Here is an 18,374-nt window from a genome sequence, read left to right on the forward strand (position 1 = left end):
CGCCCCGTTTTTACTATTTTGTACCGTTTTTTGGATATTCCTTTGAAAATTTGCTTGTTGATGCTTTGCATTGAAATTTGGTAAATTGGAAAATGAGTAAGCTGTCGGAAATTCGCAACATTAAATGTAAAATGATAAATTTCACGACCTTATCGCCAAAAATCACACTTCACTACATGAAATATATTAAACATTGTACAGAATGAGGCAGGTTTATCAAAGCAATGAATAATAGTTTGTATGCTTTGGCTAATCAACAGTTCTAAATATCATTCTTCCCATGCGTCCCATTTTTGAAACCATTTGTCCCGTTTTCACCTCGATAAAATCTGGTCAGTCTAAGAAGGAGCTCATATTAGGAAATTTGCTCACAACAACGTAAACTGGAAGAATAATGCCTGGGATTGGCAGTGCCACATGTTAATTTGCAGAGAGAATTATTTGTAGTAATTCTAGAGTGACTAGATAGCTGATAGCTCCAATGCGGGACACATTGTTCGTTGGTCGGTGAGGAGGGGGAGGGGGATAAGGGTTGGGTAGTTACCTTGAAACAGTAGAAAATTATACGTGAATTGTTTCAAAAGTCGGCGGAATAATTAGAGAAGCACACAAAAAATCATCCCGAAGATAAACAATTAAGACAATTGGGTTGTTTAGCTATTCACGGATTCCTGATTTTTATACATCAGCTAAAAGAGCAAAATTCTCTGAGCAAAACGTGATTCTTTAAAATTTTATATCATTGTCCTTCAATTTTTAAATGAAGAATAAAAATCGCTCCAAATCGCTTCTTTGAAATTTAGCAAAATAACGATTAGGGGCCGTTCCTAAACCACGTGGTCATGTTTTGATCACTTTTTATACCCCTCGTTACCAAAAATTCACTTAAATTTTTACATTTTTATTATTAAACTTTCAGTACATTCTATATTTCTAAAATGCAAAAGCTTCATTCTTGACTTGCTGGCAATCTTAAATTATAAGTCAGAAAAACAGACCACGTGGTCATTTCGTTAACCCCCCCCCCCCCCCCCCCCTTAGCGTTTGTAAGACCAACATTCTGACGACGCTAGCTCAACGGTGCTTCAGCTGAAAAACTAATGAAATTGCTAATCCGCTAACAAATATTTAGCAATTTTGCGGAATTGTACTCACCACTGATTGACAACATTAGTTCCTCGTTAAAACAATGCGAAAAATACTTTTCAAATTCTGGAATACAATAATATTGATTCCAAAATGAAGCAACGATAATGAGTAGATTGATACTTATTAAAGAGGCACGTTGTCCCAGTAAAGATATGTGAAATCTGGTGATAAAATTTTATTGAAACCGCGAGACATCTCAAGAGCACGCGGGACATTTTAGATGAACGCGGGACATTTCGCGGGACGCATTCCTACGCGAGACATTTTGTGGAAAACCGGGACTAATCAATAAAAATTTTTGGAGCATCGTCAAAAATGTGAACAAATTTGTGTTTTCATGACAGTAAATTATCTCTCGTGTTTCTACGAATAATAATTAATAATCTGTTCATTTGTTCACAATTGGGTTGTTTAGCTATATCAGTTTTTTTATGTTATCTGAAAGAACTGCATTTTCTAAGCAAAACCGTGATTTTCAAAAAAAATCTATCGTTGTCATTCAATGTTTAAATTACGAATTTAAACTGCTCGAAATCGTTACAATGACAATTCGCCCATATATTGCTTATTGCTTTGACTACTGGATTTTCTGCTCACTTCTTCAAGCACAGTTGGATCCTAGAGTGCCTGTAAATATATAGAGTGGCGACACTGTCAAAATTAGAATGAAAATTATCTGTCAGTGTCATTCCAATTGAGCAAACAACCTATTAAACACGTGTGGGGAAAAGAGAAAGGATGTTCAGTGTTACCAGCGTTACTTTGGATGACACGGCGCCACTCTAGTTATATTGCCAGAAAAGATTGAGTAAAACTAATATACTTCCTTCAAAATCTGATTGAATCAAACTCTTACTATCTTTTTGAGTGTTCAATCAAGAGTGGAATTTAGAAAATGTATTGCGTAACATTTATTAGATGTCCGTACATGAATAAATTATTGCAACCACAAACAAGATTTTTTTATATTTCCAATATTTAAAAAAATTCTAATAATGTATTTTGGCAGCACTACCGCACACGAATGAAAGAAAACTGTCAAAAAGTATGGTGGGTGATGGTAAATCCGTTTTTGCGGTGTAGCTATACTCGTGTTACACATTTTACCTTGTACTCCGGGAACGGTGTAGTAGCATCGCGAAAACGAATTCACAAGTGTCAATGAGCACTTTGATGCACACTTGTTTGTTGTTGCACTTTCAAACTGTGCAGTCCATTTTGGTAGGAAGTGCGCAATACTAATAGCGAATTTCTTTATTTCACTGTGTGTGGGCAAAACTGCCGAGGAATAATAAAACGTCATCGCCGTTTAAGACGCAAGTGGGACAGAGATGCCAGATAATTGTTTACGAACTTAGCGCGTGCAGTGGTGGAAGTGGTTGAAGCTGACAAATTTTACAGTGCGCTTCGGGCAGCACGGCAGGTCAAAACTGGGTCCAAATCGAGCGAATAAAGAAGGGTTTTGACAGCAGGTAGTGCGCTTCCAGGTCAAAACGAGGTGAGAATTAAGAAATTCGCTATAACTGTCATTGTAGCGATTTGGAGCGATTTTTATTTTTCAGTTAAAAATCGAAGGACAATGATATAAAATTAAAAAAAAACACGTTTTGCTCAGAAACTTACACTCTTCTACCTGATATATAAAAATCAGAAATCCTTGAGAAGCAAAACAACCCAATTCTCTCCGATATCCCAAATAAATGTATTCACCTTTGAATACAAACGTTTCACTCACTCATTCTTTCTCTTTACAGGGTCTACACAAATCTACAAATTGTCAAGGCAACTTTACATCGAACACTCTCAGCCTGGCATACTGACAGCGGCACACAAAGCAAGCATAGAGGGGGAGTCATGAACAACGCTTCGATAAAGAGGATAATATTCTCGGACGTTTTCTTATTAGTCATTAAGTAAGAACCATTTACCCTCATCTCAAAACATTATTATTATTTCTTAATGTTATTCTCCTCTCTCTATTACTGCTTACTAGAATTTTACAAATTGAAAAGAAAATAATACATTGTCATTTGTTGCTTCAGTCATGAATGACACCCATAGTTTATTTTGACCAATCAGAAAATCCCACACTTCACCAATACTAGGCGAATAAGGTTTAATTGAAAAGGTTGGGTTGTGTTGCAGTGGCCACTACATCGAGCAGTCAGTGCCAGATCAGAAAATTACCAATATTTTTTGTGAACTTTGGAAAGTCTTTGGAACCGTGCTATGAAACGGGACTACTGAATCAAGATTGATTAAAACTCACTCTCATCGATTATGATACTCAGTGTAGTGGTCATCTAACTGGAAGAGCAGTAGAGATCGAGATAAATTATTTCATATTGCTGCAACGCAAAAAAAATTGTGACATTGCATCAGTGGAAAATCTTATACGGGAAATAATAAACCACTGATGAAATAAAAACTAAATATAGAATTGATTGTGTTGATTGGCGATTTTATACTGTAACTTGATAGATAGTGATTCATATTAAGCCCTGTTTGTATTGTGGCATTAGTTCAAGCTCAAGCCGATATAAGCTGCATCATGGACATAACACTGATAGTGAAAGCCTCGAACCAACAGTTTGAGGATCAGACTATAAAATGTGAGCCATCATGGTCGATACGTCGTCTTAAAGGACACCTGACGGAGGTACATCCCGGCAAACCAGTGAGTACACTTTTTTCATGAGACCTTTTAAAAGTCTAAAATAAAATCTATAACAAATACTAAAACTGTTCTTAAACAATCTCTTATATCATTACGAACACAACTTTGAATAATTGATTCACTGTTAGAATTCTACCTGTTCGATGTTCCGTATATTAATCACTGAACATGCATGTTTATTAATAGAATAAACAAACTTCAATTAGCATTGTAGAGACAAAACAGTTATATCTGGTAAGAAAACCTCAACGAGAACTCGTATACCGATGCTGTGTTTTTGCTTAGATTGAAATGTTTTGACTATTATGTCTGAATATTTAAATTTTACTTTTGCCTAACCTTGCACGAAACGTAGCCAAACAAAAACAATTGAGCTAATTCCGTAAGCCAATGCAATGCCTATAAGTTAATGAAAAAAAAAAAACAACCAAAGCATGAAGGAAACTTAAAAGACTCAAATAATCCAGTAAAAAAACAGCCAAAATAAATATTACGGCGTTGCTGTGCATGGTAATACTGTTTTCTGTTACTTTGGGCTGCTAGACTAGTATTTTCAATGTGTATATGGGACGATTCGATGTGCGGTCTTGTTTTTGTTTGTTAAAAATGATTTGAGAACCTTATTAATAAATTCCGTTTGTAGATAAAATATTCAGATTTTTTTTATTTAAAAAAAAAACAAAAAAAAAAGATGCACCATTTCATTTTTATTAACTTCAGTCGATTATATAAGCCTCATAAAAACAATTGATTGAAGATTGAGATATTTTTATATCTTTATGGTCCCATGAAACATTTGAAATGCAATAAGTAATTAAAAATTATATCTCATTTTACCTACTCGAAAATTCGTTAGATTGAACAGACTTAGTTTTAATTTAATCATATTGATAGGGTATGTAAAACTGGCGATGGATGCATCTGACGGATTGAATAATGAATGTTTTTATAGAATGATACAGATAGTTAATTTAATTCTACAGCCATCGAACCAGTAAGTGCACAACCACTGTGCCATACATTTTGAAGCTCCTGCTAAAAACCCTTGAATACATCTTGACAAATATTAATCATCACATACATTTGCCAAAACCCAGCGTTTTAAACAGTAGACATGTTCACTTATCTTTCCTACGTTACGAGTGTATTTTGTTTTACTTTCTTTTCGTGTTCGTTTCCTCTGTATATATTATCAAACGAACAAGCTGTTTTATCACTACAAACAGTAAGAGTATGGAATCGAATTTTAACACGTCAGTTCAGCCAGCAGCAGAGCTGTAGTCGTGTTTGCATACTAGTACCCCATCGAACTAATCGATTCAAACTCACTAGCAGCACTAGCAGGCAAATAAAAACACTAACAACTGCGGCGATCACCGCCGAGTTCAGTTGCCGCTTCAGAAGAGTCAATGGATACGATAGAATGAGATTTTTTATTCCTACCAAAAACATGATACTGTAAAAATCGTTCATCGCGATGGTTTGGTGATTATTAATCGTACGTATTTGTGAAGTGTAGAGGCGGTTTAATAAAAATTTTAACTTGAAAATGTATCTCAAATAAAATTTATAGATTTGCTAGAATTGCTGCTCTTATCAGTCTTGTATTGTGCTTTTAGCTGATAGTAACACCAAATAGCAGCGCAAAAGCTACGTGTTTAAACTTTATTCATACTGGCGATGGGCTGATAACACTACATCTTATGGGAAATATACACTGTTATGTTTGTGGGGGGTGAAAATTTTCAAAAGACAATAAGAGCGATTGTGAATAATAAGACTATTTAAACAAGCTGAAACACAGGTTTCGAATATTATAAGTGTAATATTTAAATTTTTCCATTGCAGAGTACTGAAGAACAGAAACTGATCTACTCCGGTCAACTGTTAGGGGATAGTGTTATACTCAAAGATGTTCTACGCCAGTACGACGGTCAACAAGCTTACACAGTACACTTAGTGTTTCCACCGAAAAATAACCGCTATCACAAGGATCCTGCAGGCAGTAGTAACAGTAGCAGTAGTTCCAAAACTATGGCACCGAAAGTAAAATCAGAAACCGCTAACGTGCAAGCTTCGACCGGTGCTTCTAGATCCAACGCCGAGACATCACGAACGATGGATACAGCATCAGGTGGAGTTGCAATTCAAACGGATGGTATACGACACCGTGGGGTAGCGACCGGAAATAGCACTAGCTCTACCACCAGCGACAGAGCTACGACCTTTCCTGCAAATCATATTTCAACGGCCACGGCCGATTACATTATGGGACAGCAGTTGGCAATGCAGAATTGGATGCAGCAAACCTACATGCAATATCTCAACCAGTACATGAATGCGTAAGTACTGATAGAATGATAAGATACTTTTTTCGAGTACTGTTTTACCATGCTCACCGAGAAAAGGTTATAATTTCGCCTGAAATATGAACATTTTCATTGACAAAACTGAGCGAGTGTGTGTTTGCAAAAATAAGAGAAAGAGAGATCTTGAATTTTTATTTACCTTTTCGATTTTTGTTCATAAATGCCAAAAGTTTGATGATTACTCAATGTTTGGTGCTTCACTTCAGAATATGGATTTGCATGAAAAAAAAAAAAAAAAAAAAAAATATAATATATATATATATATATATATATATATATATATATATATATATATATATATATATATATATATATATATATATATATATATATATATATATATATATATATATATATATATATATATATATATATATATATAATTGTGTTCGTTCAAACAGAATGAAATCGCAGACACTCACCCTTTTTCTTTCTCCATAGGATATCTACTGCACACAATGAACAACAAGCTCGGCATCCAGATAGCCATCATCTTCCTGTGCCCACTGTTCCACAGCTTAATCCGCAACAGATTCCCACAATGCCAATAACAGCAGCTAACGCAAACCCCATCCTAGCCCAAACTACACCAAATCTGTCTTACTACCCGTACCTTTCAACCCTGAATTCATCACAATTACCTTCGGCAAGCAGCATTCCAGCTCCCATTACATCCAGCGGAACAATATTGAACAATCAACCACATCCCACTAACATTTCCACGGCTGTGCCAGCTAGTTCTTCAAATGCAGCATCCGTTATGCTTCCGAAAGGACCTAGTTCATCAGTTGTACCACAAGCCGAAGCGACCGCTGGACCAAGCCGAGGTGTTACCGCCAGTACAACACCCACTATGCCGCCGGGAACGACAACATCTGACGGTGCCACCGATGCAGCCGTAGATACAGCCGACGCCGGAAACGCAGCACCGGGTACAGCTGCAGACGCACCAGCAGCACCTGCACCAGCGAGAAGATTTCCCAATATAGTGGTCGAGGAGCAGGAAAATCGTGACTGGCTAGATATTTTTTTCAGCATGTGTCGAGTGGGAATCCTTATGACCGTGGTATACATGTATTCATCGCCTATCCGGTGCATGACGGTGTTTGTCATCGGAACATCACTCTATTTGTAAGTATAATTTCGGAAGTTAGGAAGAAACTAAACTAAGTACGATGGTTTGTTTTGTTTAAATATTAGCACTAGCTTCAAAACTCCAATTTGGCCCCTGTGTTAGCATCACGGTTATTTCATTCGGTTATCACTTGTTTGAAACAATTTAACTAACCGAATTAGCCCAAATTCCACTATCTAGCTTGGGTATAAATAATATTACCATGAATCATAATTCCATATTTTTCTGTTGCAACTATTAAAAATTACTAAAGTAACTGATCCTGCAAAAATATGCCTGTCTAGGAATTATACTTAGAGTCTAAATTTAAAAACAAAAATAATAAAATTACCTGGAAATTACACAGAAGTCGTTGAAGAGGCCTGCACGGTTTAGCTATAATAATGATGGAATATTAAAAGTTTCATTTACGAAATGCTCAAATCTCGCTTGTAACCTAGAAAGATATCGAAGTTCCACATCATGAAACCACTTCTAACAACTTTTTGCACTCTTCTGTTTTTGATATGCAGGTATCAAATTGGTTTCTTTCGCAACAACAATGCCGATCGTTTGGAACGAGCCAGACGGATTGTCGTTCAACAGCTCAACAATGCACATGGCATACGACCAAATGCAGTTGCTCGCGCTCGTCTTGCAACTCCGGCTCCAGCACCGGAAGCAGATGCTAATGGAGCTACTGACGACAACCCACAAGTGGAAAACAATACCACTTCGGAAAATCCGAAAGATGGCGCAGACTCGCCAAAAGCAGAACAGGATATGACAACTGAAAGTACTACCGCTACCGAGTCAGACAAAAAATCTACCTCGCCCACACCGGAACCGTTGGAAGAAGACACCATGGCATCGACTGAACCAGGAACACTAGAAGTGGACGATCTTACATCAACCGTGATGCCAGAAGCGAATCGAGTTAATCTGAATGATGTCGCCGCATTTCTACGAACTTTGGTGCTATCGTTTTTTACATCAATCATACCTGACACTCCTGCTGCCTAAAATATATTGTCTGACAATAGATGCACCAGCTGCCAATAGTGTTGTCGTACTATTTGTCAACTCCAGATTACACAGAGCGGAGCAAAACAGCAGGAACGGTGTGCAAATATTATATGTACATAGTATCTACTCCCTGCACAGCATAAACGTGGTTTATCATAGGTTAAAGATATCTTAGCATATGCAATCTAGTTTTGGGCTTAAAGTTCTTCTAAGAGCACACGAGTTCTAATATAAGGCCTGACGGTGGAAAAAATTTATTTTTATATAAGCAAATTTGACTACACTTGTTATCATGTGGAAAAGTCGTTGCCAAAAACATACACACTCTGCGGACTCAAAGTTATGCTATATTCGCTTTACAAACGTACGTATGCTGTAGGATCAGGTTATCTGAAAGCTTTAACGGAGAGGTAGAATTAGTATTTACGAGTCCGGTCGTTTGCTATAGAACATAGGTGATACGACCGCAGTCAAGTCCAGTTAGCATTTGCACTACCTATCTTTTATTATTGTTTAATTTTCGACTTTAAATTTATTCTGCTTCCTGGCTAAAAAATATATGTTATACCTAAGAACCTATTTTTGAGCAACTGTAATATAGAGTTAGAAAAACGTTATCAGTTAATGAATTACAAGATGATTAATAAATTTATTTATGTTCATTAAAAACACTGCGTTTTTAAGCGGTTACTGCGCCCATTACACTGCGCCCGGTTACACTGTAAAATTCGACACGTTACTGCCAAGTGGATTCCACTTACTTCTGTGCTAATAGATGAAACATTTCATATCTACGTGGAATACACTTGCGTTTCAGTTCACAGCACAAAATCAAGTGTCTTACACTTCGGTTTGTCATGTCATGCATACCAAAATCAATCATTTTACACTCAGATTTTAATGGCTACACAAGTCAAATGCCAAAACACGTTAAAATACTGTGGATTTCAATGAAAATCGATATGGGTCGACATAAAAGAATGATTAGATTCGTTTATGGACACTCATATGTAAAGAGTATCAGGGATTAACGTGCGATTTATTTTCAGTGTAACTAAACAAATAAACGTGTAGGGTAAGGAGGGGCAAGATGGCTCACCTAAGCCAAAATTTCAATATCACGTAACTGAAGATAGTTTCGGTCTACCTTTCAGATGATTATTTTGAAGTTATGTATATTTTATAAAATTACGCTAAAAAGTAACAAAAATCAAGTGTTGGTTCGCTTTCAGATTTTTTAGAAAAGGATTTTTTTGGCCCTATAAATAGGCGGGGCAAGATGGGTCATTTGGAGGGGCAAGATGGGTCACCCTATCAAACAGCACAAAAATATGATTATATCTCAATGAACTTTTAACGGATAGCAAGAAAAATGCCTTCTCTTCATAGATAACAAAAATATGGGGTCATCTCGTCCATGTTATACCGCCGAAGGGGTTAAATTTTTTGCTTTCTGCAGCATTTTGTAGAACTTCTCTACTGTCGGCTTATTGAAACAATGAAAGTTTTTTCCGGAGTGACAACACCATTTACGTCGAATCTAGCCTTAAAACTGAAACGTTAACATTGAAAAATCAGCTGTCGATGCAAACTATACTGCCTCGTCTTTGGTGACCCATGCTGCCCCAATCATTAATTTAGTTTACGATTGTGATATTCATGATTATTTTACATTTATTTATGCTAAAAAGCATATTATTTAGTACATCATGAGTAAAACTGCTGCTGCAATAAAGGTTTACTTCAGGTTAAATAGCGTACGACGAGAGAACCCGTTTTTTCAAAAGTGTGCGTAAGAAACTTAGCGCGTAAGAAACTTAGCGAAAAAAATATTTTATTTATTAAAAACAAGCAATATGCAAATATGAACTATGAACACGTGATACATAGTCGTAAACACGTTACGCATCATGCAAAATTAGTGTCATCACCAAAAAAGTTATTTCAAGCTCAAAAACGGCACTGACCCATCTTGCCCCGTGACCCATCTTGCCTCGTGACCCATCTTGCCCCACCTTACCCTAATACTATTAGTGTAAATAGTGGTGTAAATAGTGTAAATTAGTGGTGTATCATTGGTTTCAAAAAAAAAATATGCCCAAAATCATTTGAACAAGATTCAGGAGATCCAATCATGTTCATTGCAGAACTTTTTTATTTGATTCATAACCTTTTGATTGAAAACAGAGTCGTAGGCACATCTATTGAATATGTATAAAAAATGGATGATATATATATCCTTGGATTATATCACCATTGTAAAGATTATAATCTTGATTTGTGCAACAGAAGACTAGTTTTGTTACACAATAGAAGGACAACATGATTAAAATTTGCAAAGCAACAAAATACCACTTTTATTCTGCATTTTGACGATTCTTTAATCATGTTGAAACAAAACAATTTAATTGGCACCGTCATTTATCATTTTAAAAGCGACTCTATTAAACTAAAAATATTGACCTTCTCCGCGTGCTTTGGTTCAGTGTTTGACGAGAGCAGCTTTTCCTCACTTTGCAACTGGTCTCTATGTTTTCCTGTTTGAAGCACTGTTTTTCCTATCGTTGCCAGGTCAAACCGCACCATTTGCTTATTTAAGACCGGAACTATTAGATTAAATTTATCGACTTTTTTATTTACACCTTGCACGAGCGCTTGGTGTTCTTCAAGTGCCTGTTCCCACTTGTACTCATCAGTTCTAGTAAGCGGATATTCACCTAACTGACTACGCTCTTTATAAAGAGAGTTCTTCACACACTCTATGTCTTCGCGGATTTCCTTGTGCAACGTGATCCACTCGGGAGTAAAACCATTGTCAAGCATAATTTTGTTAATTTTAGCTGTGGTAAAATCTACGTACGGATTTTGACTCTGATGATTCGGTAAAGGTTTGCCAAATCCAGACAGATTACTGAAATCTCCACGAGACATTGCTTCTTGTATTAAATCTTCCACGACTCGATCAAATCCGTATTTGGTTTTAATCTCATGCTTTTTGAAATATTCCCCCTTCTTCATGAGAGCCATCTCGGAAGCTTGTGCTTTTGACATCCGGTGTTCCAGCACTCGTTCTTGAGCCCGCTGTGCTCGAACCGACTGGTACTGTTTCTGGCGCTGCGCAGGGGTTCCTACACCTATCCCTTCAAAACTGAGATATTGTCGGTGCTGTGGAGCTGTATGTCGTATGTCGAACATTTTCACCTTATCCTGCAGATCTTCGACTATTCCTCTGCGAGATTTAGCAAATTTTTGTTGCAAAATTCGAAATGCCGCATCCACCTCTTGAAACTTATCTGCATTTGCTTCTGGGTGCCCACTATCAGGATGTAGCCTTTTGACCAAAGAAATGTAAGCTTCTCGCACCGAATTTTGATCAGAATTCTCCGTCACGCCAAGAATCATATAACATTTCTGTAAGGAATAATTTTTTATTTAAAGTCAATTCACAGTTACATAAACTTGTGCTCACGTTATATAAGTCTCTCTTGCTAGTGAAGTTCGAATGAAAACTAATTGGGAAAGGAGGTTTCAGTTGAAAAAAGGGTTTTCGATAAAACATTGGAGTCTTGCTAAAAACCCAATTTTTGCTGATCCTAAAATCTGAAAAGATTTTGATTTATTGATTGATCAAAAACAAAAAATATGCACGACATGCCGTAATTGTTTATGTTATAAATTTATTAATGAACACACTGCGTCCTACAGTAGGACTCCTACTTCCAATCCAAACAGATTCAAACAGACATCAGAGAAGAACTATGCGTAAAGAACAAGAAAAAACAACTGAGGTTTTTTGTTTTGCTATTTTTTGTATATATTTAAAAATAAGGGTATATAATGCATTATTATTTAAATATTTTGGCCGGTGTGGCGGTGTAGCATGTTGAATCGGATTTGCAGATGTGTATGTGTGTTTTTCGTATTTTACGCAGAAATAGAATTAGCAAGTACTAGGTAAAAACACCTATCACCAGAATTTCAAGTCAATCCAAGCCAGGGCTGCCTGTCTTTCTCTGTATTATACACACGCTCGTAAATAATAACTCATGAACTGAGCAACTCTGACTCAGTTTAGAACGATGTTCGTAGACGTCAAAAAATGAGTAGAAGCCCTTTTTGATTTTGAGTAACTTTGACTCAGTTTTTGGGTTCCCTTCATATAACTTCTTTCTGAGTAACGTCGCATATAAGGACGTCCATTTTGAAAGATGATTACGATGTGCTTCAGTTTGTGACATGTTTTTTAATTGTGTGCGCCTCAGAAGGCATTATAACTGTTTACTTTCATTACAAGGTAATTATTGATGAACTTGTGGTGTCGTTTATTGGCCGTGGTGGATTTCTAGCCAGTAATGAAACTGAACTGTACCCAAAATATGAGTAATGTCGTATGTCGTGCTTGTCCCGTTTGCCCGTCATTTTCTGCGTCCGTCTTTGTCAAACTTAACCAACTGAATGAAGAAAGGAATCACTCTTTCTCCGAAGTCCTTCTCACCCATTAGTTGTCTGGCATGCATCCTCTCATCAAAGGTATACGATCATACTCACACTCATACCGAATTTCTTTTTGCGTATCCGCTCTGACGGAGTTACGGTGCTGCCACCTTCAATTTGTTTACTCTATGTGGGCAGAAGATAGGAATTTCTTCAAGAGTGAATGTGATAGCAAACATTTTAATATTTTTCCCCAAAACTCGCATACGGGTAGTTCAATGTGTGTGAAGGAGATAATTTAATTCCGTCAGGGCGAATAGCCTACAGACTGTACACTACCAAGATCGTTCTCTTTCACTCGCATCCGTACTCTCTCAGTTTATTCAAGCCAGACTTGTCTCATTCTCGTTATCACGAAGCATGTAACTCGCGCTTCGAACCGTTCTTTTTAGTGCTCGAATCTTGATTTCCAACAAAATAGGGTTGTGCGGTATTCTTCAGAAATGTTGCCAACACTCGCACTTTTATTAGAATTTGTGAAATAACTCACACAATAACTCTGTCCACTACAATATTCTCTATGTCTACTCTTTCTTATTGCTGTTTTTATTTTTTTTTTGTATATATTTGTATTTCTTAGGACCACTTCAGTTTCTTTAATTACAAAATCAAATTTGAAAACCGCTATGTTTTTTTTTATTTTTTTTTTTTACAACGTGACAATCAGTTCTCAAACGGCATCCTTCTTTTGCTCCTTACTGATAAATTCTGTAGACGAATTGATTATCAAACCTTGCAGGCTTCTTCAACCCAAATCTAGAACGAAGCTTACGGCCTGTTGGATTTTGAAAATCATCTGTAGCAGGTCCTGGAAAGTTATGTGAAGAAAAAAAAAAAAAAAGGTCCTGGAAAGTTATTAGCCTCTGATTCACCTTCACCGTTCTCTGGTAGTGCAACCATGCCATTTCGGAACTCCGATTCCATCCTAAACTGCTGATGGTTGTTAAAATCGCTCATCTCATCCTCTTCCGGTTCTTCCTCATATCTAAGCGGTGCTTTCCTCACATCTTGCACGTTTCGAGCGTATTGAACGCCATTGTCGCTTCTTACCACCACTTTTCCACCCTGTCTCATTATAACCGTGTATCTTTCCGCAGAGAATGTGGGGTCCGTCTTCGATTTACATTGCTGTGCAATTAATACTTCGTCTCCAACACGAATGTCTGAAGTCTTAGCACCTCTGGTCGTGTCAGCATACTTTTTGCTCACTAATTTGGTTCTGCATCAATTTCACGCACGTCAATACGATCTAACACCTTCTCACTAGTTTCTCTCCAAAGGCTAGGGAACGTACCCCGGTACTTCCACCCAACCATTAGTTCGATAGTGTAATGGTGTAACCTTTAGTCTAGAGTGGGGTACCAGGGTGTTATGGTTGTGTACAAACCGTTGCAAAGCTGTACGCCAATTGACTCCATCAATTCTAGCTGCTGCCAAGGCTTTAGTAATACTCTGATTTTGGCGTTCGACCATTCCGTTGGATTGTGGACTCAAGGGAATTGACTTTCGTACCTTTACGCCCTTCTCTTCCCAAAACTTACGAAAGATGGCACTCTGGAACGGTGGCCCATTATCGCTCTGCAAAATCTTCGGACACCCTCATAATTTGAAAATCTCGCAAAGTGCAGTGTTCGTACTTTCGGCCGTTGTTCTATGCATTTCTATGACCAATAAAAACTGGGAATACGTATCCACTAGTACTAGAGACTCTCTTGAACCGAATCCCGTTGCCGAAAGGAAATCTATTTGGAGGATTTCCCAAGGGCCATCGGGAAGTTCTCACGACGACAGGGGTATCGAAGGATTTCTTCTCGCAAGCATGGTGCAGGTTTCGCAATTCTTCACAAACGTTTCGGTTTCTTTAGCCATTCCTGGCCACCAAAAAAATTCCCGCATAACTCTTTTCATGGCCATCTCGCCGACATGACCACAGTGTGCCGCTTCCAAAGCCCTTTTGCGTAATGATTTTGGTAGCACAATCTTATCGGCTTTGAAAAGCAGAGAGCCGAGGGAATGAAGATCAAGCTTTTGAGATTCATATGCACGTAATTCTGGAGCCCAATTGTTGAATTTTAATGCTGCACAAACATGTTGAACTTCTTCATCGTTTTCAGATTGAGTTTCGATATCGTGAAGCGAACTGGACTGTTTGGCTACTCAATACGCATTTCGCTTCGTTGATTTTAACACCGTGCTCCCTGAGGCGTTCCTGTACCGCGGCCAGATTTATATCGTGCTCTTCTTTGGCCTAACCATACACCAAAATATCGTCCAGGTAATTTCTAACGCCTTTGCATCCTCCTAAGTCTTCTTTCCCTTTGGGAATGACTAACATCGACGAGCAAAACGACACGTCCATTTCGTCTTCCACTCGTTCGATAATGTTGAGGGAAACTAACTGTTGTAATCTTTGCTCCACAACAAATTTTACTCCAATTACTCCACAACAAAATTACTCCAATTACAAATTTTGAGTAATAATAACTCATTTTAAAGACGCCTAGTGTTACTCAGTTTGAGATTGAGTTTCGATATCGTGAAGCGTAATATCGATACCTGCGTCAATAGCAAATATCATAAATTATTACTATGACCGTCATCGAAAGACTCCGCTGTTTGAGATCAATCAATCAACCGTGATAAAGCATCAGCTGCATTTTCCTCACTTGCAATTCTCTGAATAGTAAAATCGTAAGGTTGCAACCGCAACGCCCACGCTTCGGCTCTTGATATCGCTCTTTTTCCAATCCGGTGATTGCAGTTGAATATAAACTCGTTCGCCGCTGCGTCTGTCCTTATAATAAAAGTTCTGCCAGTAAGGTAGAATGAGAAGCGCTCTACGCCCCAGACAACAGCTAAAGCTTCTCTGTGAGTTTGGAGGTACTTCTGTTTTGTTGTTGTTAGCGCTTTAGAAGCGCACGCCACGATTCTCGGAACTTCTTCGCAGCTGAACTATACAAGTATTGCTCCGAGTCCTACCGCTGACGCATCCACAAATAACTCCGTGCGATCTGTATTGCTGAAGAATGCCAGCGTTTTGATTCTTTCCAACGACTTGTTCTGCAAGGTTTCAAACTCGTTTTGCTCCTTATCGGTCCAATAAAATCTCTCCGCGCTAGCAAGTGCGCGTAAATGTTTTATCTCGGTCGCCCGGTGAATCAAAAATCGATCAACAAAAGTAATCAATCCAAGAAAACTCTTTACTTCCGAACAATTGACAGGTGTTCGAAATTTTTTGATAGCGCTTAACTTTTCCTGCTCGATTTGCCAGCCATTAGGTGTCAACACAAATCCCAAGAACTGGACTGTTTGGCTACTCAATACGCATTTCGCTTCGTTGATTTTAGCACCGTGCCGCGGCCAGATTCACATCGTGCTCTTCCTTGGTCTTACCATACACCAAAATATCGTCCAGGTAAATTCTAACGCCTTTGCATCCTCCCAATATTTTTCGTTGTAATACTTCCTGGAAGATATCTGGTGCATTGCACAACCCAAACGGTAACCGTACACAGCGAAACATACCGAACTTGGTGAGAAAGTTTGTTAGATGCCGGCTATTTTCGTGAAGTTCGATATGGTAGAAGGCATTTGTTAAGTCTATCGTGGAAAACCACTTACATCCTTCCAATTCCACGAGGATTTTCCGAGTGTAGGCATCGCAAAGGGTGTTCTACGAATGAATTGATTTGGCCCACGAAGGTCTATTACTAAACGAAAGTCTTCTTTCCCTTTGGGAATGACTAACATCGACGAGCAAAACGACACGTCCATTTCGTCTTCCACTCGTTCGATAATGTTGAGGGAAACTTACTGTTATAATCTTTGCTTCATAAAAAATTTTACTCCAATTAATCCACAACAAAATTACTCCAATTACAAATTTTGAGTAATAATGACTCATTTTAAAGACGCCTAGTGTTCAGTTTTGAGTATTTGTGGAGTTACTCAATTTAAGAGTTGTTCCACTTTTTACGAAAATGCGCCAAAAGTTACTCATTTTAGAGTTATTATTTACGAGCGTGCAGATTTTCTGACCACGACATAGAAATTATACAGAATACAGAATTCACACAGAATTTTGATTTATAATACAGGGGTGGCATTGCGCAGCTCAATTCGAACGATTTTCGCTATTTTCGAGTATGTCACATACTGCCAGTTATGCTATGCTTAAAAGAAGCTGTCATTGTCATTAGTCCTGCGGCTCATCTAACCCGCAGAGTCGAAAAAAATACGAAAAACGAAACATAACGCCCTCCAGCGATCATTTAGTTTTGTTCGAGTTGCTCGAAACGAAATGCGCAATGTCACCCCAGATTTGTACAGAATTTCAGCAATCGAATTTTTTAAGTTTCGGTTTAAAATTGTGATGTTTCAAAATATGTTCGAACTAAAGAACTGCTACCTCTGCCTCACAAACCTTTCATCCGAACATCAGTCCTCAGTTTTCCGAATGCGTTTCCCACATAGGGGGGGACGGGTGACGTTTAATTGCTTGTACATTTGTTATTGCTGCTGTTTTTCAAGTTGCAAAACCAACCGTCCAGACAGGACGAGGAAAATTTTTTCTAAGTCTAAATCACACCCTCAGCCCGTTTCCGCATCACATTTTTCGCATTCTCGAAAAAATCACATACATTGCCTACTTTACAACTTAAATAATATTCTATTGTTGTTTGAAGGATTGCCATTTGCAATACTAAAGCAACCGATCGGACAAGGTTTGTAGTTCACGCTTCTCGATCCGGATTGCATCCAAGTTGCGATCTCTTGAACAAACCTGAGGCTGATCGCAACTGTCTCGTGGATTACCTTATCCACAGTACGCAGTGTTGTTTTATTATTATTTGTTTTAGAATTATTTTGTGTGAGAGAAAAAGAGAGCAATATTTTTGCTTTGTTTTCTCGGTATTCACAAGCAGTCTGACTGTTCCGAATAAGAATTTTTATAGGTGCGAACGAGCTTTAAAATCTGTTTCCTCGTTCAAAGTGGAATATTTGCAGCTGATTGTATTTATATTGTATATGCCTTGACGACAACCAACGCTCTTCTTTTGCCGACAATCCGGCCGGCATTTAGCTAAGCGGGGAATTGCTTTTCTTTGATTTCTTCTGGACATCCAACATTTGGCTAAGTGGGGAAACTTTTGAACAAGAATACCTTTCGATTGCTTTCATAGAAAAATAAAACCCGGCTATAGACAGGAGTTTTCTTTCAAGAATTTTACCCAACTTTTTACGGTTTCAGGCGAGGTTTAAGGTTGGATTTCAAGCCCAGTAACCCCAAACCCAAGCACCTGCAGGCACACAAACAAGATACAGACAAATACAGATTTTTTTTACGGGTACATACAGATTATCCAAAATAAAATCTGGCAGCTCTGGTGCGAAGAGCGCAATAATCGAGTCAAAGTTTCTTATGTCGTTTTCGTTTTCGCGGTGTAGCTACACTTTTTCCGTGCTATACTTTGCAGCTTCAAATAAAACATTTTCAGTGTCATTGCATTGGTATGCGTAATACAGTAACTGTTCGCTAACTGGG

General features: G+C 38.0%; 2 protein-coding genes across 4 annotated transcripts; one reads left to right on the forward strand and one right to left on the reverse strand.

Moving 5' to 3' along the window:
• The first annotated feature begins 3,259 nt into the window (after positions 1 to 3,259).
• On the forward strand, positions 3,260 to 9,004 carry LOC129727875 (homocysteine-responsive endoplasmic reticulum-resident ubiquitin-like domain member 2 protein). 2 transcript variants are annotated; one of them, XM_055686121.1, is made up of 4 exons: positions 3,260 to 3,826; positions 5,675 to 6,168; positions 6,637 to 7,326; positions 7,843 to 9,004. In XM_055686121.1, the coding sequence occupies exons 1-4, from the start codon at positions 3,701 to 3,703 to the stop codon at positions 8,330 to 8,332; spliced, it is 1,800 nt and encodes a 599-aa protein (XP_055542096.1). In that variant the 5' UTR covers positions 3,260 to 3,700; the 3' UTR covers positions 8,333 to 9,004. The 2 variants fall into 2 exon arrangements, with proteins under 2 accessions (XP_055542096.1, XP_055542097.1); XM_055686122.1 differs by lacking the exon at positions 3,260 to 3,826 and adding an exon at positions 5,141 to 5,324.
• A 1,657-nt stretch (positions 9,005 to 10,661) lies between these two features.
• LOC129727876 (dnaJ homolog subfamily C member 28) lies at positions 10,662 to 12,168 on the reverse strand. Of its 2 annotated transcripts, none has more exons than XM_055686124.1 (3): positions 11,991 to 12,168; positions 11,805 to 11,928; positions 10,662 to 11,746 (listed from the first exon to the last, which is right to left on the reverse strand). In XM_055686124.1, the coding sequence occupies exons 2-3, from the start codon at positions 11,892 to 11,894 to the stop codon at positions 10,760 to 10,762; spliced, it is 1,077 nt and encodes a 358-aa protein (XP_055542099.1). In that variant the 5' UTR covers positions 11,895 to 11,928; positions 11,991 to 12,168; the 3' UTR covers positions 10,662 to 10,759. The 2 variants fall into 2 exon arrangements, with proteins under 2 accessions (XP_055542099.1, XP_055542098.1); XM_055686123.1 differs by having other exon boundaries at positions 11,805 to 11,935; positions 11,991 to 12,167.
• Between the last annotated feature and the right edge of the window lie 6,206 nt (positions 12,169 to 18,374).

The sequence above is a fragment of the Wyeomyia smithii genome, chromosome 3, assembly GCF_029784165.1.
Source record: "Wyeomyia smithii strain HCP4-BCI-WySm-NY-G18 chromosome 3, ASM2978416v1, whole genome shotgun sequence".
NCBI classification, from domain to species: domain Eukaryota; kingdom Metazoa; phylum Arthropoda; class Insecta; order Diptera; family Culicidae; genus Wyeomyia; species Wyeomyia smithii.